Source organism: Pseudonaja textilis, chromosome 3 (genome assembly GCF_049901715.1).
Source record: "Pseudonaja textilis isolate UNSWEBS1 chromosome 3, rPseTex1.2, whole genome shotgun sequence".
Taxonomy (NCBI): Eukaryota; Metazoa; Chordata; class Lepidosauria; order Squamata; family Elapidae; genus Pseudonaja; species Pseudonaja textilis.
The window spans coordinates 137,849,235-137,876,096 of NC_141992.1; the positions used below are offsets into that span (position 1 = coordinate 137,849,235).

The 26,862-nt window shown below is 36.4% G+C and overlaps 1 protein-coding gene across 16 annotated transcripts in view; it reads right to left on the reverse strand.

The window, feature by feature from the left end:
• The window catches only part of KIF13A (kinesin family member 13A), a 73,529-nt gene that overhangs the window by 25,249 nt on the left and 21,418 nt on the right, over nt 1–26,862 (reverse strand). For 7 of the 16 annotated variants that reach the window (XM_087930929.1, XM_087930922.1, XM_087930921.1 and 4 more), the window contains exons 10-28: nt 23,451–23,562; nt 22,873–23,085; nt 22,353–22,463; nt 21,219–21,353; nt 20,262–20,392; nt 17,536–17,622; nt 16,172–16,341; nt 15,434–15,644; nt 13,263–13,425; nt 12,085–12,225; nt 10,686–10,835; nt 9,518–9,721; nt 7,652–7,825; nt 5,567–5,718; nt 5,344–5,476; nt 5,102–5,248; nt 3,816–3,854; nt 1,959–2,058; nt 1,071–1,197 (exon numbers count right to left, since the gene is read on the reverse strand). In XM_087930929.1, the coding sequence (XP_087787055.1) occupies nt 1,071–1,197; nt 1,959–2,058; nt 3,816–3,854; nt 5,102–5,248; nt 5,344–5,476; nt 5,567–5,718; nt 7,652–7,825; nt 9,518–9,721; nt 10,686–10,835; nt 12,085–12,225; nt 13,263–13,425; nt 15,434–15,644; nt 16,172–16,341; nt 17,536–17,622; nt 20,262–20,392; nt 21,219–21,353; nt 22,353–22,463; nt 22,873–23,085; nt 23,451–23,562 (2,700 nt within the window). The remainder of the gene's footprint in view (nt 1–1,070; nt 1,198–1,958; nt 2,059–3,815; nt 3,855–5,101; nt 5,249–5,343; nt 5,477–5,566; nt 5,719–7,651; nt 7,826–9,517; nt 9,722–10,685; nt 10,836–12,084; nt 12,226–13,262; nt 13,426–15,433; nt 15,645–16,171; nt 16,342–17,535; nt 17,623–20,261; nt 20,393–21,218; nt 21,354–22,352; nt 22,464–22,872; nt 23,086–23,450; nt 23,563–26,862) is intronic. The other 9 variants (XM_026699541.2, XM_026699540.2, XM_087930924.1 and 6 more) reach the window with 3 other exon arrangements.

The window sequence follows — 26,862 nt, forward strand, 5'->3', positions numbered from 1 at the left end:
AGCATTTTTTCTCACCCCTGAATTATGCCCTGCTGCTCACCTCCAGCGCCCCCCTGCTGCCTCTTAGTGCTCCCCGCCGGACCCCTTGCCTCTCAGCGCCCCCCCTAAGGCATCCCACTGCCCCCAGGGGTGGTATCGCCCACTTTGGGAACCACTGACTTCGATAATAAGCCATTAATGACTCAAACCTGACCACTCCATTTAAATTTTTCCCCACTTCTTCCTCTAAATTCATTGCAACAGCCTTAAATTCTAATCATTTTGAAAATTGTGATCCTTAGATCTTTATAGGACTATTGAGAAAATGCAGTTACAATTTCTTTAACAATTAACAAAACGCTCATTTCTGCATTCATCAACACTATATGCAGAAACAGCTGTCATCTTGAATTACGGTACTTGATGAAAGACAGGGCAGAAATCAAATCATCTGGATGAGCCTATTACTGTTTGTCTGGAAATAAAATTAAGGTCTCACCCAAAAGATGCTGGCTCCTTCTATTTTATCACATAACAAGTCTGTAAAGTAGGTTGGTGTGTGATTAGCCAAAGCCATTCAGGACTGAGATTGGCAACTCCTAGTCCAACATCTTACACCACACTGGCCTGAATGACAGAGTATAATAAATCTAAATTCATAACTACTGTACTACTGGTGAAGCAGGAATTAATTAAATACATTTCATTAATTAATTAAATATAAATTTTTATTTCCCCCAAATTTCTGTTGCAATCAAACTTGGAAAAGCAAAGATAAGCACCAAAAAACTTCACCACGCCTAAATGCACTAATAGAAAACAGAGGGGCAGGGGAAAGAGATCAAATGAATTATTCGTTATTATATGATGTTATATTACCCTATTGTAATTGGGTTGCTTCTGTTTGTGTTTGTATTACTTTATGTTGCTAACTTTTCTCAGAGAATCGGCTTGATGCGATAAAATTTAATATTAAAAAAAAGTCCCACGTGCATTGTAACCCAGCAACCTCCTATCTCTGCATTTTGATACTCATGTGACCTTATTTTACACTGAATGCATAATGTGATACAGTGACTCTCTCCACCTACCAGTTTGCAGGAGCACCTGGAATACCACTGTTTGGTGCTGGGACCAGCACAGCATTTCTCTCCTCTGTAAGTCCCACCCATTGTTCTACAAGCTTGGCTTCTCTTTCTATGTCATCGTCTGTTTTCTCTATAACGCAAAGTAACCCATTAGAGGAGGCAAGAGACAACATATTGGAGGCAACAATTTTTAAGGTACAATATGTTCAATATTGTGGAGGAAGACATGGCAGATTATTTTTAAATTAACCATGGACAAAACTCAGCTGTAACAGAACTCATGAAAAGGTGCAGAGAATAGCAGAAAAGATTATTAGGGGGCTAGAGGCTAAAACATGAAGAACAGTTGCAGGAATTGTTGGTTGCCCTAGAATAATATAGTGAAAAAAAGGACTGGGGTGTTCCAATATTTGAGGGGGTCAGGCTATACTCCAAAGCACTAGAATGCAAAATAAGGAACAATGGATGGAAATTAACCAAGGAGAGAAGCAACCTAGACCTAAGGAGACATTTCCTAATAGTGAGAACAATCCACCAGTGGAATGGCTTGCCTTCAGGGATTGTGGGCGCTCCATCACTGAAGGCTTTTAAGAAGAGACTGGGCCTCCATTTGTCTGAAGTGGTATAGGACTTCCTGCTTGAGCAGGAGGTTAGACTAGTAGATCACCAAGGACCCTTCCAACTTTGATGAAGATGATGATAATAACTGTCACTGAATTAGCTATCCTGTTTCATTTCTAATGAACTAAACAGCATCAGGGTTGCCATATTAAAAGTTCTTTTTGAACTATATCATTTTCAAATACTAAAATAAATATGCATAGGAGGCCATGACAGCACTATGCCCTATCTACAGAACAAACAATTATAAAGGAAGCAAGGCTCACAAACCTTGCTTGTTGTTGATTTTTTTAATTTGCTCATCTAAGTACTCTTTGCGTTTTATTAGCGCTTCTGACCACTTCTCCCTCACGCAATTCAAATCTTCTTCCTAGTGGAAAAAAGCAAATATTTGAAATGGTAATATACAGATTTAATTTTCTGCAGTTTCAGGTTTGATTGGAGAAGATTACTTAATCATTTTTCTTATTGATACAGGGAAGAATAAATACTTCCGTTACCACAGTCACAATAAATTGCCCCCAAAGGCAAGCTCACCCAAATGGCAAATAGCAAAGAGAAAGAAAAGCTGGAAAATGCACCAGAATTTTCATAGAAATATTTCTCTTTCAAATTTATTTTTGTAAATCTGTGACTTCAACCTAAGCAGGAAAGTAATGCAGCAGTCAACAAATTATTTAATAGCATAAGGAAGTGTTGATTAAATCAATATAACAATCCTTAAAACTGCATCAATTCTTTCATATTTTGTTCTTACCGATGCAACTAAACCATCCCCATGCAAAACCAAAAACCATGCAGTCATGCTTTTTGACATTACTGGAATGTTTCATCTGGTCCTTAGCATACATTATCAAGAAGCACCATAAGCAGCTTGAAGCACATTAGTAGCTAATTTGGGCTCAAACTACTTGTGAGAGTAGTTTGGTTGTGTATTTAAACTTGGATCTATGCAAATCAAACAGGAGTAAGGGGAGTATGTAACTTTTGCCTGATTTAATTTACCTTCCCATAGTCTGACCCTGAAGCCACCTTCCCTTCAACCCAGCTTAGAATCAGGAATGCATCTAATCACAGAGGATGGACTAGGGAAAGGTCTGCAGAAAATTATCAATATTTGTACTGGAGAAAGGGAATGGGATTCTGTTCTCATTACCTATAAACTCCTTAAATTGGATCCAGGTGGTCCTCTTTGTACATGATAGGAGTTAAATTGAGTCTCAGCATAAAGATTTACAAGTAGTTCCAGTTAAGTTTCCATAATAAGTCACTGTACAATGTATTAAACTATTTTAGGATATGTTGAAACTAATACCTGGGCTAATTCTGCTGCTTCTTAAAAGTTAAAAACCTCTATTGGTTTTGTGTTCAAATGTATTATTTAATTCTGAAATCTCTTATATGCTATTATTAGAAAAAAGCATTCATAGATATTTTAAAAAGTTAATATATGATTAAAAATTGAATTGGCACAATACTAAATCAGAATAAAACTTAAAATAAATTCTGGATGATTACTATATTTGAAAATCTAATAGGATTTTGTATGAAATTAAAAATGTAGATATTCATAAATTAAAAAAACTTTCAACTTTGTGCTAGAATTATTCTATTAAATAATTCACTAAATCTGATTTGTTTTGGAGATTGTTGAGAATATTGTTGAGTTGTGGTTAGGTTTTATAGGCAGCCCTCTTAAGGAAGCCAGTGCTACTTGCCTGAACTCCATCAAAGTACAAAAATTTCTCAGGCAAGCATTTTACTATAATAATTCATTATTTTTATCTATTAAAAGAAGCACCTATTATCTTTCAAACTATTCACTTATTTTCTATGCTGTTTTATTGTTGTTCTAAATATTTTGCAAGTCATAAAGAGAATTTTTAACGCAAAGTTTAGTTAAATGCATTTTCAAATACAGTGCATGGTATATTGATAGTTATAGATGTCAAGTGCAACAATATAGTTTATGGTCCAAATTTAATCTAAATAATTGAAAAGGTCTTTAAAACCAGAGAGTACTTCAAAAGCTAGTACTGTTTGTGCTAATATTCTAAAAATGCTTTCATGACAATTAGCATTAGCTGTGCCCCATGCCGTGTGATTTAATAGCAACAGCAGCAATACCTGATAACTATCCATATCACCATCATCATCATCTCCTTTCTGATGGAAAAAAATAAGCTTTATAAACACATAGAACATGCATTATTGGTAACACACCTCAACAAATGCAAGATACATGCAACACAGATTTTGAAATACCCCTCTCCCCCATATTAGCCTCAGTAGTTGACTGACATTGCTCAAGGAAGCAATCAAGTGTTTCTCCTCTCTTACATATGCAGTAAGGTTATGGGAGCTCAGGCTTCTAGCTATGCTGGCTGGGTTATTCTGGGAGTTGAAGTCCACACATCTTAAAGTTACCAAGATTGGGAAGCACCAGCATAGAAGCCTGAGTTTCCCCTAACTTTATTGTGTGTGTAAGAGAGTCAGGTGTTCCCCAAAGACTGGGAAATTCTGTCCTATGCTGCTGATGTGATCTGTCAGTTACACTTTCTCAAGGAAAATAAACTCTATAAAGGAGAGTTTCTTACAATCAGACATAAACTAGCCAGGATGCTCTGGCCACCACAGGCACCCCTGATACGAGTGACTTCAAACTGGCCATGCCGCCCCTGACCCCAAGATTAAACACAACCCCAATGTGGCCCTTAATGAAATTGAGTTTGACACCCCTGTTCTAAAGTAAAAAATGAAAATGTTTTAACTTTTTCCCATCTGCATCTGAAAAAGAAGCACACACATGTGTCTATGGTAGAAATACATGTACTTATAGTGTTAACGGAATTTGTTTAAGAACTTCTAAGTCATAGTTTGCATCAGGATAATCTGGTTCTTTTCCAAGTGTTTGGAAGTAAACTTTCAAAAGCCCCAGCCGGTCTGTCCCATAGTCAGAAATTCTGAGAGTTTTAGTTCAAAATAGCTACAAGTCACCAAGTTATTTAAATGGGGGACAGGAATCACACAAACATCACCACTGCGTTTTGAGATATGTGAAAGAGAGAAAGGGTGGGAGGGAGAGAGATAATAAGAATATTAAGATCCCATGACTTTAGCTTGGCAGGCAGATATATTTCTTCCATACTGCCCAGGGTTGTTTATTTTTCATTCCATATCTCCCAATAAAGAACTGCTGATCTTATAATGATCTGAAGGTCAACAAATGAGTCAGAAGGAAGTTGTGTACATAGTAATCATTCTAATATTGGTGCAATGTTTCGTTTGTGGGTTACAATGCATAAACTTTGAGAAAGCATGTCAAATGCACAGGTTGACAGCTATATTATATGCCACCACTGAAAGACTAAATTTGCACCATGCTTTAATATTTCAATATTTAAAAGGCCTACCTGGTAACTGTCTAAGCCCCGTTGCAATTTGGTTGATCTGGCAGTCACACAGCCAATGGAAATGGACAGAATAGCTTCAACCATAAGTGGCAATGTTCCTGAGTGTTGCACTGGTGTAACTACCACCTGAACTCTACGAGAATGACCCTGCACAATTAAAGAAAGGGAGAGGGGGAAGTAATATAAAAAATATACAAATATGCTAGCATTATTTTTAGAGGAGAAAATCCCATCCACTCTACCTGTCTAAGTTGGAAAATTCCTCCTGTGTTTACATCTTTTGCCTGGTGAAGCTCCACAGCTGCATAATCACCAATTTCATTTAGTTCTTGAATTGAAACCCACATTTCTATTCGACGTGTTACTTCATTCCACCTAAAAACATGTAAAGGAAATCAATAAATATACTTTTCAGGAGCCTCAAAATAACTAATTCCTGATGAAGATTCAAGGATAATCTAATACCTGTCTCTCAATGTCCTAGATTTTGCACGAAGAGAATCGACCTCCCATATGGAGGTCCCATTTCCAGCACATCTGTGACCCCAGACCTCAACCGCAAGGGCTCCATCTGCAATGAACTCCAGAAATTCCTCTGTTACATTCACCACATAATCCTAAAAAAATAGGAACATTGACCACAGAAAACATAATGTATGTTCTTGTATGGTAAAGAAGAAATAAATCAAATTCCCACTCAAACTAGATTGCAATTGTAGAGAAAAATACAGCTAAAGCTGTATGGATAATTCCATGAATCAATTCATCTGCACCAACAGGCTGTACCATGCAGAATCCAGGAAATAGTTAACAGATTTCTATTTTATAACAATAGAATGTTTTCACAAATAATCAAAAACCAGTTTTTATAGTGGTGGATACAATATACAGCATTTTGTATTCAAACCTGTACCTCAGAATGACAACGTTGAACTTGAAATGACTGCTCTCTATCACCCCTCCCCCATAAACATTACAATTTACAAATTACAAAATTACTTATACTATCTTTTAAATTATATTATTATAAGATATATTATTATATTATTATAATAATATATTATTAGAATTATATATTATTACATAATAATGTGTAATTTCTTTCTGCTTATATGTTTTTCATTGGTTCTGTTGGCTTTAGCTAGAAGTGTTTGTGCATGTGTTTGACTCAGTGTTGAATCTGGCCAGGCAGTGCTAATTAATCCCTGCATTTATCTTGTCAAACAATTTGGAAGTGGTTTGCCACTGCCTTCTTCCTAGGATTGAGAAGGAGTGTGCGGTCTCAGTTGGTTTCATACTGAGGCAGGAAGGGAATGTCCTCTTGTTTTATAGCAGGCTGCCTTTAACCTCTATACCAAATTAGCTCCCTTCACTAATTATTTTATATGAATTGCACACATTTAAAACTAACTGCAAATTGAGAAAAGCTTTTTTGAACAGTAGATGTAAATCCAATCTATAAATTGGATTCATGTTTATCCTCTGATACCAACTGTTCAAAAAAAAAAAAAACTTCTTATTTCTCTTAAAACTTCCTTTTTCCACTGGTTTTCTCTGAAGTTTAAATGATCTTACAGTTAGTCCTCAACCTATGACCATTCAGCAACCATTCGAAATTATAATGGCACTCAGAGTTACAGCTGTTCCAGTACCTTGTGGTCATGAGATTGCGATACGGATGCTTGGCAACCTGTTTCCATGACAACCAGTCACAATGCCCCACAATCATCACTTGCAATAGTCCCTGCTGGTTCCCCAGAAAGTCAATTGGAAAGCCATCAGGGAAGGTCAGAAATCTCTGGGTAAGTCTTCCCCACCTATACATCCTCCCTCACCTATCTGTGCTTGTGCTGCACTCATTCATCCCTGCGCACCCTCCCTGACCTGCGCCTCCCTTGCCTCACCTAACAACCATGGAATTCAGTTAATGATGGCAACCAGGATTGCTGTTGCTAAGCAACATAGGCATGCTTTACCTAACCTTATTGCTTAATAATGGAAATTCTAGTCCAAAACGCTGTTGTAAGTCAAGAACTATCTGTAGGAATTCCTACCAGAAACAGGATACACAATATCTATCTTTAATATATGTAATACAGTAGCTTATAGTTTATAGTAGTTTAATAAAATCAACAATTGATTAAATTTCTAAATGCCTGCCTAATACAGACAGCCCCAAAAGTGTATTACTAACTTCAAACAGGTAGAAAAATGAGCTATTCTCCGATATAATTTCTTTTTGCATAGACTTCTCTTAAAAGTAGCGAAGAGCACCCTCCATCTTAAAAACAAGTACATATGTTGTAAAGCAGTCCTCATTGTGTGTACTTGTTTTTGAAAAACTACTCTTAGTTTGATGTAGATAATTAAATAAACTGGGCTTGCAAATAGATACGAAATAATTTGCATTCTTCATGTTTTTTGTATGAATACATATCGAGGTTTTTGCATTTACAAAAATGAACTAACTCAAATCTTTACCCTACAGTGTATATCAATACACAAGTCAAAAACATGACCATGATGATCTCAGGAGAAACAAATAATTACCCTACAATGAGAGAAAGTCACTGTAAATTGGACATCTTTGCCCAGAGGTGAAGGCACATCTGGATCTACAACTGGTGCTGCAACGGTTGGTTCACACTGATCCCAGAAGGTATATTGACAAAAGACAAAGTTTGAAAGATTCAGTGGTAGTCCTGTTGCTTCTTTGATTTTTACCTGGACAATTATGAAACAAAAAATCAATAAACTAAAATATTTATGTTTCTAAACAAATATTTAGTTACAAAAATGTGTCTCCTATGGGAAAAATTGTATCTCTTAATTAGCATAGTGCTACAGTTTAGATTCCAAAGGTTCTTCTGGTACCTCCAAAGGTCACTTACAGCATATCAGGATTCAGACATGGCCCTTCTCTGAAAATTATTAAAACACTTATTTATTTTCCTGAAACCATGCAGCTGCCCTCCCATGCTGCCACCTGAAGCTGCTTTGAAGGAGCTGCAGAAAATTGCTATGTTTTGTGCTCCAAAACACTTTTGGAAACTGAATCCAAATTGTTGCATGAATCTGAGAGAGAGAAAAACAGAGATGGCAAGGGACATACGGTGTGTGAAAGGGTCAACTGGCTACATATCAATTAAAAAATGACCCCTAAAGCAAATAAACTCCTTACATCTATCAAATTGGAGTTTGGGGTTGTTGTTTTTTACTCACAGAACAGCAGCTCTTTCTAAAACTGACCATGAAAGTGTTGGCTGAAATATGAATACATCTCCAAGAAAAAGAAATCAAAATTCTTGTAAGAACAGGATTAGGAATTATTTCCAATCAAGGAGCTGAACTTGAGTTCACCCTAGAGGCTGCATACCAGCAGAAGGTAAGGCAGCCATGAATATTCTCCCTATTAACACATGCATGTTCACTCACAAACACATCTTTCCAGCCCTACTTTCTCTATTCGCTCAGACAAAGCAGCTGAGGGAAATTTTCCCCTGCTCAGTTCTGAGATGGATTTCCTTTTTCAGTTCAGGGCCAAAGAAACTGACTTATTTTTTAACCCTTTCTAAATAGTGGCAGAGAAAAAATAATTTTGTCCCCATCACACCCAAAGAAGATTGAGCTTTGCCTTTATTTCAGTGCTATGGTCAGGGGCAGGGCCTAAGGAATGATGCATCTTGGACATGAATCTCTCTTCCACTCAAAGCTTCATTTTGTCTCTGGTCTTCAGCACAGAATACAACCAATCAGTACAGAATACAATCTGAAGGCCTCTTTATTTTCATACAACTGACAGTTAACTGAACATAGCTAGAACATAGATTTAACCCTAGAAAATGTAACTGTGGAAGACCAGTACTTTCTAGAGCATAAATACGGAAGGATACACCCTGTCTTTGGGAAGCAAGCATTCCAAGAGAAAGGAAAGCACACATAAAGCTTGTTTCCAAGGTTCCGCTCCACCTATTTCCTGTAAGGTTGGAATCCTTTCTGTGTCCTTTCTGTGTTGCTGTACATTATAAGTAATCATGAAAATTTTAAATTGAAGTTGCTCCTTCAAGATTGGCCTATCCTGGAATCAGACCAGGATTAATAGCCACTTGATCTTGCTGGAATTAAACCGCCATTTGTTTCTTCCTACCCAGTCACACGCAAATCCTAGCTACTACCTCAAGACTTTTGACACTATCAGCTGCTAAGCCTAGGTGGTACGTATCTGGTAACATCAGCATATAAATGATACACAGCTCTGAACTGCCTGACAACCTTTCCTAGTGGCTTCATGTATCACAGATTTTTTAATATTATCAGTCAAGTGAAGCTCTAAATATTGACAACAGAAACAATTTCCTATTGCAGTATTCTAAGCTGTGTCATTACCAAAGTGTATTTTTTTAAAAAAATATCTACCCCTAAAAAACATCTGAACATAGATGACGCAGCCCTTACTCTGCATGTGAATTTTTTTGGTCTGTGAATAATTTCTCCATTATTATCCATGATTTCTAAGCTTCCACTTTCACTGGAGTTTTCAGAAGAATCGTCTCCTTCCATAACACGTTCTGGTACAGCACCAGTGACACGCATCACTTCAACATGCAGACGGCCTACCACCTGTATTACAAAAACATGTTAAAAACATCTAATATCAATAGTGCAAATGAGATACATATATATTTTATATCTATAATTTATATTTCATACAACTGTATCTTCAACAGCTAAATAAAGAAAAAATACATATATAATATTTTCAAGTTTGACATACTAGTTTTCTTAAACAACATTGATAATAAAAAATACTACAAAGATTTATATGTATGGGAATGATCCTGGGATCTTCACAGTATGTAACTGTACATCTAATTTTAGCGTACTTAAACCTATTATTAATTTACATATTCTAAAAGAAATAATAATTTTGAAAATCCTTTGGTATACCATTCTTTCATTGATATGACCTTTAAATTAAACACACTAGAACTCTGTGTGGAAAAACTATTTGTCAGTATACGAAATTTAGTTGATTTCCATATGTCCCACAGATGTCCTGTTTATTTGTGGACATCAACTGATGATTTTTCTTTTCCTCAGGCTTTCACTCCACAGATCAACAATGTAGTATGTCTGGCATTTTTTCCTTTAAGCCACATCCTTTGCCTTTTCCAACGCTTTGCTAATAGAGACTGCAAACAGCATCACCAACAAATAAACAAAGAGAAAAACACGAACACAGCAGATGGCAATTCCAACTGTGCTATACATAATATGAGCCATTATTTGCAATTCATTCATTCAGTCAAGGCAGTTATTCACAGGATGTATATGGCCGCCTATCTCATATAATGATTCTGAGTGGCTTACAACAATCAGTAAAACAAAGACACAAACCAGAAGTACCCTTTTCCCTAGACACCAGACCAAACAAACCTCCCAGCAAAAACCCCATCCTTGCTCAATATTTGGGGGAAGAGCCAAGTCTTCAAAAAAGAAAGCTGAAAGGGCAGGAATGTACATGTATAACAAAGATACTCCTTTCACAAAAAAAGTGCAATATTTATTATGGATTAAGCCTTACCTCTCCTTGTTGGCTAATTATTGGTACTGCATACTGAAGCTTAACATCACAGAAAAGGCACTCCAAAAAGACATTTGCTACTCCAATTAAATTGTGATTTTCTTGGGCTTCATAAAAAGGGTCACCTCTTTTTCCCGTGAGTCTCTTCATCTATTTTTTTTTTAAAAAAACAAGATAGGAATTTCAAAGGCATGAAGGGTTTACCAGAATGATTCAATACGGAAATTGTAAGCTATGTTTTGGAATATATATCATTTATCGTAAATAATTACAGTATTATTTTCATTTTTATTATTATTAATTGTAATAATTATATTACGTATCACAGCAAAAATATGCATATTATTTGCACCAAAAAGTTAAATCAGTTAACAAAAACATTTTAAGGACCAACAGTTTATCTTTAAAACAGAAATAATAAAAACTTCAAACAATCTCTATTCTCTCCCAAATACAGGACACAATATATTAATTAGGATCATTTTAACTGTCAGGATAGAAATGTAAATGTAGTAATAAAGCATAATAATAATCCTTATATCTTATCGTTAGGCAGGCAATATATCTTACAATGCTCAACAAAAATCAATGAAAGGAACTATATTTCAGAGTACTAGCCATTTAATATGGGTAGCATAATGAACCAGACCAGTGATGACGAACTTTTTAACCACGGCATGTCAAAAATTTGAAAAATGTCTAATTTGAGTCTGTTGACATGTCACCCGTCCCACAAAAAGGAGCAACAATTCTCTCTCCTCATGCACCATTTAGGCCACCCTGAACAACGGCACTGAGCAGCAGCACAGAAGCTGGGCCTGAAGTTAAGGCCTGGGTCTTGACTTCAGCTGTAGTGCCACCACTCCCATTCAAAAAGGCACCTCATGCAATTCCACAAGGCATATGAATTTTGGGGAATGATATGATTGCTCCCCAGGATCAGCTGCATGCCATCCTAGCAGTCCCCAGGATCTGCTGCATGTCCCTTTGCAGGAAGTATTCTTTCTCTTTATGGTGAGAGACACCTGGGCCTATCCGAGGGTGCCCAGGTTGCATATGGCCTTTGTTCTTGAAGAAACTTCAGAGGATGTTCTTCTGCAGCCTTGGCAACCTCTGAAAACCATCTGAAAGGACACCCCATTCTTGTGCAACTTCCAGAGTTACACAAAACCGTATTTCACTCTCATGTATCCACCACAGCTTCTGAAAATCATAAGAATGTTCTGTGCTTTTGCAATTAGTTGTTGTTGGGCATCACATCACCCAAAACTTTGTGGTGTATGCCACCTTTGATGTGCATGTCATAGATTTGCCATCACTGGTTTAGAATAAACTAACATAAAAATGAATTATACAAGCATACTTTTATAAATCTGATATTTGAAAAATGGTTAAATACCTCCTGAGAGCTCTCTTTCCATTCTTGATATAACTCTCTCATATCAATTAATTTGTTTTCTAGCTTTTCAATGGTCCACACCTGAGTGCTTTTTCCTTTTCTTTTTACCTGAATAGCTGGTTCACTGACAATTGCTCCTCTCTGAATAACAAAACACAAACATTTTATTTATAGTATTTATTTAATGTGTGTACTGCCAAAATCTGCCAAGGTATTCTGGTGATGTAAAATCATGAAGCAACATCCTCAATAAGAAAATAATATATTACTATTGTAATTAATGTTGATCAAATTGTTTATATTTAGTAATATAACATTACCATAATAGCAAAACATTTAACAATAATGTAACATTAATAGTAATACTTACAATTAATTTATTAAAACATGAACGTTCAGTGGTAAAATGTGTTTTAAAAATATGTATGTTTCTCATGTCAATATACATTTCTTTCTCTTTTTATATTTGAAGAAATATATTTGAAAATCTGTTTCCAAAGTTAAGCACATGGAATTACTGTAGTTAAATGTAATTTTAAGATTTCATGCATGAATGCAAATCTCCTTTACTGAATGTATTGCAATCAACAAAGAATCTTTTATTTTGGCATAATCTTTCATAGTTACATCCACTTCACTGAATACATCACAGTCAGCTATTTGTTAGGGGAGCTGAACATGCAGGCAAAATACAGCACAGTTTTCTAACAGTTTATATGACCATACCACAATATGTCTGCATGTGAAAAGTGGCATGCAAAATGAGAGCTTTTATCTCATTTTAAGTTAAGATTCTATGTTCTGAGTATTCCAGACACATTCATTAATGGAAGTGATCTGTGCTCTCACCATATATACAAGACTTCATCTTATCAAATTTGAACTAACGTGAACTAATAATGATCACCAACAAGTTCTTAGTTTATTTTTTTGCAACTGATTACCTGTGGATACTTTAGTACTTCAGTATAGTACATGTGTGAATCTCTATTTACATTGATATGTACAGGTTACAGAGACAAAAATAAAAGAAGCTGCTTATTCGGTGTGTATAACTATTCTCATTCTATCTACTTCATGCACAAAAATCAGCGAATTTTATCTTGAATGCAAAATGATTGTGGACTTTTTGACTTTTTATATTAAACTATTTTATATAAAATAGTAAAAAAAATTACCTTTCTGTTGGCATTCAAGTTAGCAGCAGGGATCTGAAGTGTGACTTGATAATCTGTTAGCTTGCTCATTTCTTCAGCTAAAAAATTCGCTTCCCTTACTAATGCATTGGCTTTAACTATTTGTTCTCTCAGTTTTGCTAAGCTTTGTCGAAATAATTCATCTCTACAAGGGAAACACGACATAAATATATCAAAAAATGTAATTTAGAAACCCAATTTCTATATACTATTTAAGACTATTACATTATTTTTAATAAATTCTCAATGAAAAAGCATGAATTTAGTCACCAGATGTAGAGTTCTGATGGAAATTAGAATAATCATGCAGCTGAAAAGCATAATAATACTAACATTAATATATGTAGAATTTATAATTAAAAATTCAAACAAACTGCATAAATTAATCCATCCTTACAGTTGTTTTAAGAGACATTATCTGTAACTAAGTTTTCCTGGGAGCTGGAATCTAGATTATCTGATTTATGGGATCAAACAAACTATGTAATATTGCCTATAGAGGCTGTATTTTATTATGTTACGAATAACACATAAACAAAGGTTCAAAGCAAATTAAAGCCACATGATAAAATCAAGAGCATTTTCTATTTTTAAACAAATATTTAATCTGTTTTTATTCAATGTTTTCAAACAAAAAAAGTCTCTCCAGGTTACCCCATAAACCAGGATGAAATATTTTAAATGTTAGTATGTAATACTAACACAATTGAAAAAGTCCAGAAACATTTCACAAGAAGAGTTCTCCGCTCCTCTACTCATTGCAGAATACCTTATGCCACCAGACTTGACATTCTAGACCTAGAACACCTAGAACTACGCCACCTCCAGTCCAATCTAAATATAGTATATAAAATCATACATTGCAATGTCCTACCTGCAAATGAATACTTCAGCTTTAATCATAACAATATAAGAGCACACAATAGATACAAACTCAAGGTTAACCGCACCAAACTTGATTGCAGGAAATACGACTTCAGCAACAGAGTGGTCAATGTTTGGAATACTCTACCTGACTCTGTGGTTTCTTCCCCAAACCCCAAAAACTTTAATCTTAGACTGTTTACTATTGACCTCACCCCCTTTCTAATAGGCCTGTAGGGGGTGTGCATAAGCGCACCAATCGTGCCTACCGTCCCTGTCCTATTGTTTTTTTATTTTTCTTATAAGTATCTATCTCATGTATTCAAAACTATATTTATTCTTATACCTGTATCTTGTAAGTGATTGACAAATCAAATTAATACTAAATACTAAAAATATTAAAAAATGTAATAGCCACAAGATACAGTAGACCTATCCCAAAAGTGCTTTAAAAAGACAACTGGACTTTTTCTCGAAGATGTTTCACTTCTCATCCAAGAAGCTTCTTCAGTTTCAAGAAACATCAAGGAAGTTCAGTTGCCTTTTTTAAAAGCAGTTTTGGGACAACTATGACCTAAATGATTGAAAACCTGAGTAGACAAACCATAGGCCTAACTTAGCACCACTTGTTCAGCTACCATTCAAAGGTACGATGACTCTAAACAAGAGGACGTCATAAACATTCCTCACAGTTGCAGCCATCACAGCAGGATTGTGATTCAGGCACCTGGCAGCCGGCTCGCAATTATGATCGCAGCATCCTGTGATCATTGCCATTCGTGACCTTCGCTGACAGCTTTCGATAAGCAAAGTCAATGGGGAAGCTGGCAGGAGGTTGCAAATGGTGACTACATGACTACAGGATGCTGCAGTCCTATGGGATTTGCCTAATGACAGCAAAGGGAACTGGTGTAACTGCTGTTGTAAATCAATGCGGTCAGGTGACATCACATTTTATGAGCATGTGGCTTAGTGGCAGAACGGCTGATCCCATTTACCCTTATTAACCAAGGACTGTTAGAATGAATCAAGGCAGGTACATCTCTTAGTAAACTGGATTACACAATATTTAAAGAGGAGATCGTGCAAAAAAAAACCAACCCAACAACAACCCAGTTCAATGCACTGAAGGCCTCACAGACACAAAATATGAAAAACTTAATTGCCTCAGCTTTGAGCAACAAATTAACTAGATAACCCTTTCACATCACTATTGATTCAAAATGATTTCAAGATTTTTTTGATCCTCCAGCGCAATCTCTCGGTTACTTAAATACCAATATTCTTACCTCTCTTCTGACCAGAAGTTTATTTTCTGCTGAGCAGTCTGGGCAGCATCTGAAAGGCTGCCACCACACTGCTGATAATGCCTTTCTGGAGAAAGCTGTTGCCTGAGCTGTTCCAGCTCCCGCTCATACATTATCCGCTGCTCTTCCAAAGCACTACGTTTTTCTTCCAAATATTGTTTCTCCAACACCTGGACCACATTTTGCAATGGATCTAGACAGAAAAGAGTCCACGCCATTTTAGGACTTATTTCCAGTGGGAATGCTCAATATAACATTATCACTTTATGAAAATCCTCCTAGGCTTCACAACCTTGTGCACTGACCTGATTAAAATATTATCCCAATACGTGTTTTGCATAGATTGGCTCTGTTACTTCTTAACATGGAACGTTGTCACACATTCTTATAGCTACAATGTTTTAAGGTGGAATAAAGGACATGACCCCCCCCCCCCAAAAAAAAGAAGTATATATTCTAGAAAAAAGCACAAAGACTCAATTTCAAGGATAAACCTCATAAAACAGGAAATATACTGTATTTAGGTTCCATCTATCATAAAAATAACCTTGGGAAAAAATACTTCAAGTTTTCTATTTGAACATCTGTTTACAGAAAATCACTACAATTATGGATTGTATTGATAAAGAAAAAATGTATCCTTTTTGTTATATATCAAGACAACCCAGAAACCTGTCTATCCCTGTTTGATTTCAGCATCCCTGAACACCATTTTCTCACCATTGCTGTTTAGCATTTTCATTATAACTTCCATTTGTGCAAATTCATAGTTATAGTCTGGTTCTGAAGAAGCTTCACTGGCTGCATCTAAATCCTGTTCTGCTTCATGTTCTTTTTCTTTTTCAGAGTCTTTAAAACAATCTCGACGCTTTCTCTTAGGAAGATTAATTCTATATGAAAAATAAAAAGGTATAAAATTACCAATATGGTTTTAAAATAAACTCGTATGAAGGAACTGGGGACAGCAGGAACAGACATACTTGCTCCAAAACACAGGAAGCAAAACATGTGATTATAGTCCTTGATCATCCTATGAAATGTGAATACAAAAGTTTACTGCTGGCTGTCATCAAGCCCTTGAAACGTCACTAAACGGTTGCTATGGAGGATCATTATGGAAGACAACCTTCAACTAGCAGGAAGCCAAGATGTATTATGGTTGAGATTTTTAGATCATGGATAATTACTCCCCCCAAGGAGGTACTCTGGGAGTAGCCTGGGAATAACAGAACAATTCATGGTTTCTTGTGAGTGAAGGATCCAGTTTGGAGTTGCTACCATAGAGATACTTGTATAAAGCAATAGCGCCTAGGTTTTTTTGTGGGGATAATGACCATATTTAATTTTTGAAAGGGAGAAATTGAGTCAAACATTCTAAAAACTACTGTTTTGGGGTCAGTCTTTCTATTACCAATGGCAAATATGATAAAATGTGATTTTTGTTTTTTTTTTAAGAATAAAACAATTTTATATTATGAAAAATGATACTTGTTGCCCTTTACTATCAAGATTGTTTGTGATGAATATTGCTAAATATTAAAAGCTGATGCAAGTGATAACCAATCTAACTGAATTTAGATTAAATTAATTTCAAATTCTCTTCTATACAGTTGTCAGAGTTATAAAATTGCTTAAAAATATCAAGTGGGCTGAATAAAATCCTTGAAATAGTTGCTGGAACCTGTATGCCACTATTTCAAACAGAGAAAAACTATTTCTGAACTTTCAAATATAGTAACTTTTAAAGTAATGCTATTTGGAATTACCCTTTGCAAGCAAAATCATTCATTTGTATATTATCTATATAAATAAGATAAACTAAATAACATCTTGACCTTGACTCTTGGTGGCTTCACGGACAAGTCCATGTTATTTTTCTTCAAATATGTACTTTGCTGCTATGTTTTTCAGGGATGCTTTTTTGACTTCAAAGTCTGGCCTTTGGTATTCCTAGCAGTCCCTCATCAGTGCAAAGTACAATCCAGTTCACATCATGCTTAACTTTATGACATCAGAAAAGGGTTGGCTAGGTATTGCTGCCTAGTATTACAATGGAACTACTGTGGAACATTAAAAACAAATACCTAAAAAAGTGGTTGTTTCCCCATAAGATTCTATCTCCGTGCCACAGCTGAGTCACAGAACATACCAGTGTACCATTTACGCATGATCTGAAAAATATAAGACATTTATAAGACTAAAATCACTCTCCATAGTCAAGTTCTCACACACTATTGTGGATATTACTTCAGCAACGTCCAGTCTACCAGGGAATTATTCTAGTCTGTAAGATCAGGCAGGATGAGTAAGCACTAGACATTTGCTACCTCTTTGTATGGAGAAACAGAAAGCCTAGTCATGTCTCTTCCCTCTTTTGTCCTTTAGTGAAAGAGTAGATAATCACTACCTTTTTGGCTGTGAATTTGCCCTCATTCCCCAACAATCTGGAAAGAGTTCCAAATGTCCCCTTAGACAGGCTATATTTAGTAAGTGCTGGATTGACCAGCCGTTTCAAATCGCTGCTGGGTCACTGTGATATTAAACTAAATTGATGCAGCTCACTGCTTGATAGGCTAAATACAAATATGTGGCCATTAACTGTAATGGAATACTGAAGTGACAAATCTCACTGCTCTAGTGTCTTTATAGGCTGCATGACTTCATCCAAGTGATTTGATTTGACGCTAGCTAGAGAAATATAGCATAGTTTAAATGGCATTTCAATAACTACACTCAACTCAGCAAGCTGTTGTAGCATGTATGGTGGAAGAAAAGAGAAAACTAAAAAGTTGAAAATCAGAAAACTGCTTAGCTCATCTAGTGAGGGTGGGGTGGAAATGAGTGGGCAAGGAGAACTTGCGTAGACTTTCTAAAAAATATCTTAACCAGAACAGCCCTGAACCTCAATATCTTTGCTCTTCTGGAAAGTGTATAGAAGGCTCCTTCTAAGCCAACCCAAAGTGAAGGTTGCAATGGAGTGGAGATAGGGATTTGTGCATGTGCTTGTAGGGCAGAATTAGTGTGTGGATGTATAAACAAACAAGGGCAGTCCTGAAGAGAAAAATGATTGACTCTAGCACATACATGACTGGGTGGAAGATATAAACTATGGCCTTACACACCCGATAGCAAAATCAAAGGAGACTTCTCCATTAGACCATCCACCTTCCCATTGAAACGAGACCTATAAGTGGGAAGCTCACACTACAGATGCTCCATCTAAATCTGATTGTTGATGGCTGATTATATGAAGTTCTACTCAGGTCTTATAATTACAACTAGAATTATTTGATGATGAGCAGCCCACATCAAAGGCTACCATTTTATCCCTTACTAATTTTTACTACTTATATCTTTCTGTATATTACAATATTTTGCAAACTAATGAGACAGAATTTTTTATAGCTTGTATATTCCAGTTTTGGGAACATATTATTAATAGGTTACCCATTTTTTTTAACTTAATACAAACATGAATGAAATAAAAATAGTAACTTTGTATTCAGTGTTAAAATCATCAAGGATTTAATTAAGACTTCAATTCTTCCTGACAAAAACATATTTGCTGCAGTACATCCCTGCTGTAAAAAAAGGGGGAAATAGCCAATGCAGTGCATGTATTTAAGTAACTGGGTCAGAGGCTGTTTATCACAAGCCATCTGCAGAAACCTAGTTTAAATCTCCTTAATGAGACATTTACTTAAATCACTTCAAAAGTAACATAAATTATTCTAATATGCAGTTATTCTGTGAAAGTAATGCTTATTTCCTATATAAGCCAAAAGAAGCAAAATATACCTTTTATTATCAGTTTGGAATATAATTTAAAAGAAGTAGCTTTTGTATAACATTCCACTCTGCTCATAAACAGAGGCACATAAACCAGGAAAATAATTAATTTTCCATCTCAATTTTCTCAAGCAGATGATATTTAGGCATAATTTCTTTGTTTTGTGGCTGACAATATAAATAATCCTCAGCACTTCAACTGTAAAAAAAAATCTTCATTTTAAATTCATTTTCCAATCATTAAGAACTTAATTGCTTTTTCCACAAGAATCAACAATGAACTGACTCAATTGATTGTCATTGTAACTCTGTAACGTAGTTTGTGCTTATTTAGAAATCTTGGATGAAACACAAATTAAATAAAGTTTATTTATCTATACATTTTTTCCAGTGACATGCATCTTTATTGCTGCCAGTCAAAATGACTAATTCTTCACAATGCAACTATATCATAACACTGAATTCCATCTGTTTGGAATATTTTTGTTGTTAAGCCTTGAACTTTCATGGTAACACACTCAGGTCTTACACAAAACCATAGTGAAACTAATTTCTATATATTCACATGTTTCTAAACAGCTGGCCTCCCCCAATTAAAGAGTAAGAATATTTGTGTAAAATCTCTCTAAAGCAATTATACTAACTAAAATCTTACTGAAAAATATTTTCCTGCTTTGTTTTTGGCTTTAAAAAGTGTCAAAAATGTAACCAATGATAAATGTGTACCTGAACACAAATCAGCACTTAATCCCAAAATTACCGATACTAATATCTGCATGATGTGAAATAAGAAAGGCTCTTAACCTCAAAACAACTTGGAACCATTAGGCACAAACTTTGTGAAATGTATGCATGCTGTCAAGTTTTTCTGAGGGAAGAAGTCAGGAACAGAAATTAGTACTAGCTAAGATAAATTATAACTTTCGAAGATTAGGCAAGTTTACAGCGTCTTCATCTCTTTATTAATGCAAGGTCATTTTGTTTAAATTACAAAGGCTCCCAATTTTACAGATGCTCTTACCTTGCGTTTTCTTTTGGTGAGAGAGAAACTTCTCCATCTAGTGCAATGTCTATCTCACAATGTTCTGGTTGAATTCCTATCCCAAATAGCTGTATGTCCTGTGAGGTATCCGCACCAACCCTAGTGTGGTCCTGATTAAGACAAATAAAGTGAAAATAAAATCTGCTGCTTCTATCATCCAAAATAAAGATTTATAAATTACAATGTATGTGCAATCTAATACAAACTCAAAATGTTTATATTTACTGTAAAATGTGAAATGAGTGATATTACATCTTTCTACAAACACCTTTAATCTTCTCTATTTAGTTTGTCCATGCCTCATGTATACTGAGAGGCCATATGTGTCAGAAAGAGCTATTTTGAAATCTTTCACATGAGGAAGCTTCATATGCTAGCCTGTCACAAGGGTTTCATTAAACACTGACTAGTGTGTGGCTAGATAACTTTCAAAATATAGGTAGTCCTTGATTTATAACTATTTGTTTAGTGATTGTTCCAAGTTACAATGGCATCAAAAAAGTGACTTATGACTATTTTTCAAATTTACCACCTCTGCAGCATCCGCACAGTCATGTAACCAAAATTTGGATGCTTGCAACTAATTCATATTTATGCTGGTGGCAGTGCCCCAGGGTCATACGATCACTTCTGACAAGCAAAGTCAATGGGGAAGTCAGGTTCACTTAACAACCATTTACTAACTTAACAATTGCAGTGGCAACTGTGGCAAGAAGGATCGTAAAATAGAATAAAACTCTCTTTAAAAATGTCTTGCTTAGCAACATAAATTTGGGCTCAATTATGGTCTTAAGTCAAGAAACACCTGTAAAAGATTTATTAGGTGCAGTAGACATAGTAATCTTCCTTTTTTTTCCCTTCCAAATCCTGTTTGACAAATTTCAATAAAAGGAAACTTTAAAGAATTTGTAAGCATGGATTATTATTGTTTTTTACCTTTAAATAATAAAGCAACAATTCATTGAGTGCGGGATCTGCATTTAAATTCACCAGATAACACTTATCTTCTCCCATCTTGATGCCAGAAGATTCAAGAGAAATGCCCATGCTCTCTAATTGCTTTTGTCTTTCCTGTAAAATTCATAGGAAGTTTGAAGTAATAGCTGTTAATTATCTTCACAACAATGAAATTAAATATTATAAACTGTGTCCCCCAAAAAATCACAAGTGTAAGAAATATACACGGTAATACTTCTCTATACGTATGCTACAGTTTATGCCATACAGTGTTGGGTATTGAGTAAGATACTGTATTAATTTGCCATTAGAGCAGAACAATTTTTGGAATAGTATTCAATTATCACACACACACACACACACACACACACACACACACACAACTTCGCTATGAGCAGAATCACTGTTCTTCAAAGTCAGTAATAGAGAAGGAAAGTAAATGTGTAGAAACTAAAAATGCTCAGATTTCCTTGAAGAACTCAGGCCCACAGATACTAATTTAATACAATGTACAATAAACAGTTGCATTTTTCTGTTATAATGAGAAATACTTGCCTTTAAAATGCTATGACTACCTACAGCAGGGGTGTCAAACTCAAGACGCGCAGGGTGCTTAAATCTGGCCCACGGGGCTGGCCTGGAAATATTAAAGGAACGCCCCGTGGTGTCTCTGCCAGCCAAAACGGGTTGCAGGAGCGCATGGGCCGTTTGCAGCCTCCATGGCCTCTTGCAGCACTGTCGGCCAAAAATGGACCTCGTGGAGGCCTTGCAAGGCTCTCGCGTGGCCTGTTTTTGTCCTCCCTCAGCACTCAGCTGGCCAAAAACGGATTAAGGTTAGGGTTATGGCAGGGTGCTGCATGGGGCATCTGTCCCGTTTCCCCCCTGCCCTCCCCCCACCGGCCCACAGAGAACTACAATGTTCACCTGGCCCTCAAAGAAATGCATTTTGACACCCCTGACCTACAGCATATATAAGACTCAAAGCCTCTTCAACCCCAGCACTGTGTATTGGCTCTATAACATTATTACAAAAATTAAAAATATGTTGCACCTGGAACATGTTTAGGAATACAAATTTAGTCCATCTCAATTAAGTACTAAATGTATAAATACCTGTGCAATTTCTTCAGTTTTTCTTAATTTCTCTTCCCAGGTAATTGTGAGTTCTTTTATTAGTTTTTCAGATTCCTCCAATTTTTCCTTTAATTCTGGTGCTTTCATAGACTTTAATATTCAAAATACACCTGTTAACAGCTTTCTCAAAATTCCATAGTGGTTTATACAAAATATTTTCATTTCAAAAATTATAATTAAATAAATTGAAAAACAGAGGGGACAGATCAAATCACTCTCTTGGGGTATATTTATAAACTGCAGACGTTACTCTTTGTTCTCCTTCATAGAATCATAGAATGAAAACTGAGTTATATTTCTCTCTGTCCTTTCCATCAGAACCTCAAAACAGCAACCTTTAACAAAACCTTTTTCTGATACAAAGTTTACAGAAAACCCCAAATAATTAATCTTATCTAAATGAATTTCAGAATGCAAATGCCTTTTGTCCCTTTCTCTTATTTCCATTTTACTCATTTTATAAATATTAATGAATAAAAAAAAACTTTATCTGCTTTACCTCTGCCTGAGAAAGTTGCTCTTTCAGCTTCTCTACTTCTTCCCGTAGTTCTCGGATAACCCTAGCATTGGGATCCTCGTTCACTATAGCATGATTTACTATCCTTTTAGCTCTATCTGCATATCTCAATGTAGATAATGTTTCTTCATAATTATCAGCTGCTGGACTGATTGTAGCTATCATGGCTGTTTGGCTATTTCCTCCCAAGTTGTCCTAAAATGTTTATTAGAGAATAGATAAAATGTGTAAAAAATTATTCTTATGTCTGAAATATATTATTTCTTCTTAACAGATACCATTTTAAAATCTATTTCAATTGTAATTGATCTGCTCAACCGTAGACATTTTTAACATTCAGCATTAAAAATGACTATGTAAAAATTAGAATGACAAGTTTTGTTGCAAATGTCATAAAGGAAAGACACAAACCCCCAGAAGAGACCTTATTGCAATATTGCTCTTTTTTATTAAATATGCTACAGTTTGTATACCTATGTGCAAGGTTATTTGAGGGCAATAAATGATATATTCATTTTGAAATAGGAGTAGAATATGGTTGTTCTATTCCTATATTTTACCTTGAGAAGCCAAGTGAGTACAGAATCTCGGTAAGGCACAAATTTATTTTTCCCCTTTCCTGCTGCTTGGTCTGCAAGTGATGAAATAACCAAACCTAGTGTTGAAAGGGACCTATGAAAATAACAAATATGATCAGTTTGAACATGTGACCTTCGATTCAGAAAGATGTATACAATTAACAATGCCTTATTTTTTAAAAAAGCAGGCTGTACAATATGTAATAAACTTTTTGAAGAGGAACAGGAATCTGTAGAAGATGACATTATACATGCATGCAAGTTTAAAACTTCTTTATAACAAAAATAATCATCCAAATGAATCTATTTTAGGATCAATTATTTAAAGACTTTAAATGTAGTAATGTTATGAATTATTGACAAACATGATTAGTTTTGATATAGTGTGATGTCCAATACTGTTTATTTGTAATTTAAAATTGCTTCATATAGCATGGTTACAGTAAGAAAAAAAATCCTGCGTAGTATAACATCAGTCACATTAACAAAATTCACATTTTGTTCTCCTTTTTTGCCCAACTAAAACTTTGTTATATGTAATGTAAAGATAAACAACACTAATACATTCCTGCACACATAAGCGTGTCATAGAACAGAGGAAAGGACACATCATACATTGGAATGCATATCCTTTCAAATACATATGGAAAGCATTAGTATTTGTGATTCTTGAACTAGTTCTGACTTTTTGAGGGAGGGAATTGGAACAATGACAGAGAATTAAAATAACAAGGTATCTTAGGATATTGAGAGAGATACTACACAATTAACAAATCCCTGGATCTAGAATGCCATCCACCTGAGAATCCTTAATGGAGAGAATTAAGAAATGGGGTAAGCAGTGATCTGTCCAAGTCCCTAGATTGTATCAAAATGCTTAGAACAGTATTAGTGGATGTTCAAGTCCAAACCCCTTAAAGTTGCTACGGTTGAGAAACATGGCTCTAGAATGCCACTGAGAGAAGATGAAGAATAGATGAAGAATGAATCTGACCAAGCATTGCTAAGAACCTTTCTTAAGGCTTACTTTGTGAGCATATGGGTAGCAAAAAGTAAATATTGTTCCACTCTTATCGTGCCCATAGAGAGCTAACAAGAGGCTCTGTTTAGAGTGACCCAAAGAAAGTGAGGGATCCTGGAAGTGTGCCTTCTACATCATATTGCCTGCCTATAGACATCATTTCCCCTGTGATCTGGATGGTCCTCTCTCTCCCTGTGGATCTTTTGCAAAGTCTTAAGACCGAGTTGTCTCCCCATGCCTTGGGCCAGGATGTTAATTAAACCTGGTTTTATGATTTAAACCTGAGGAGAAGGGGATGAGTCAGATCTCAATGTCATTGAATTGCGTCAATTAACGTTGTTTATTTTTGTTGCTACTGCTGTTAAATTAATATATTTGATCCAATCTGGGTCGGTCACCGGGACCAGAGGTTCTGTCTTCCAGGCTTTTGGACTTATCCTCAGGGAACTCCTCTCTATCAGAGTCTCTCTAGCACACTCTGCTAAAGAGAAGTTCCTTAAAGGTGGGCTTCAGCATGGGTCTGATAGCTCGGAAGACAAAACCTCTGGTCCCGTTGACCGACCCAGATTGGATCCTGCAACATTATTCCGGGACGCCTTCATTTTCACCTGTGTTCACCTTCATTTGTATTATATTTTAGATGGGAATCAATATTCATATAAAACCATATGGAAAATTTCTCTGTTTCTCAAAATATTAGGCTCAGAAATCAACTAATAAAATTGACTCAGGAGGGAGAATGAACTCACCACCCAGAGGGAGCAGGCATTACTCCTTTCCTCCTGGGATCTAATGCTTTGGGGCTGCCTAGAAAGGAAAGTTAAAACAGCCACAACTCCTCCTTAATTGGGAGACTTTGTATATAAAGTGGATCAGATGAATCAGGCATGGGTGTGGGTGTGGAAAAAAAGAAGTCAAGCCAGGAAGACAGCAGAGAAGTGGGGGGGAAATAGCACTGAGGCAAGCAACTCAGCGGCAGTCCCCAGACAGGGAAACAAAACTGCAAATCCTGATGCCCCAAGACCTGCCGAGAGCCAGAGGGGAAAGGCGGGAGAAGGGAAAGTGGACCAGAATCTGCAAAAGGAACAGCTCAAAGTAAGCCCACTAGGCGCAGCAGCCTGGCAGGGAGCGCCACGAATCAGCTCCGAAAAATAAGGACTCTGAGGGCTTGGGGATTGGGAGTGTGGAGAAAAAAAACAGCACACGCTCTGCTATTCCCTGAAGATGGCCTCCAGAATGAGTCTACAGACTTGGAAGACGAAATCTTTGATCCCTGTGACCGACCCAGATTGGATCCCGGAGAGAAAACTATTTGTAAGTCTACAATGGAGCGGAAAGGATCTTCAAATGACTCTGTGACTAGAGCTGGGGGAAAGGGAAATATTTCAACAGGTAGGAAATGGTTAAGACAGAAAAATGTATTGCTACAAACGTAGAGACAGCATGCAGAGATTTTTTTTAAAAAATAGTTGTAATAGTAAGAGGAAGCTGCTAAATTAAGATAGTTAGGAAAATAGAAACGAGCAGAGAATTAGCATTAAGAGTAGAAGAAAGATATAATAGTTTAATTTGATGTAAAGCAGCTTTTGTTTTTGTTTTTTTTGGGGGGGGGGGAAACAGAGCCTAAAGTTAAGTCTTTGTGCCAGTGATCTGTATCAGATTAAGAAAACCCTGACTGGAATCAATTTAAAACAGGAAAAAAAATGTTTTGCCTATCATACAGCATATAATCAGCCTGTGGTGTTAAAGAAAACTTGGTAATAAGTCCTCTTTAAAAGGGGACTGGAAAAATATGCAAGTATACTGAGGGCTATCATTGCTGAAACCTCAACATTACCTTCAGTTGAGAAATAGTAGTAGACCTCAAGTATCAGCAAGAGTGGGAGCAGAGCTAGAGAACAGCATACGTTCACTTATTGCTTATGAGCCTCCCAAAGAAACAAAGTACTAAAAATAGCCTTAGGCCAGTGGTGGCTAACCTTTTTGGGCTCATGCCAATAATTGTGTGCGTGCTCGCATGCGCACGCTCGTGTGCCATCAACCAGAAGGCAATGTGCGCAACCCACACACACCCCGCACATGGGCATACACATGCAACCCACACACAGCGCATCTCTGCGCATGCTCACATGATCCCCATGCCATGCATTTCTACGCATGCACGCACATGCCCCCACAGGCGCCGCACCCCCCGAACGTGCACACCAGATACCCGACAATCACCTGGCGGGCAGGTGGTGTGCGTGCATGTGTGGTAGGCCTGCTCTGGGCAAGGTTTCGCGTGCTGGCAGTAATGGCTCTGCGTGCCACTTCTGGCACACATGCCATAGGTTCGCCACCATGGCCTTAGGCGAACCCATGACGGTTATTATT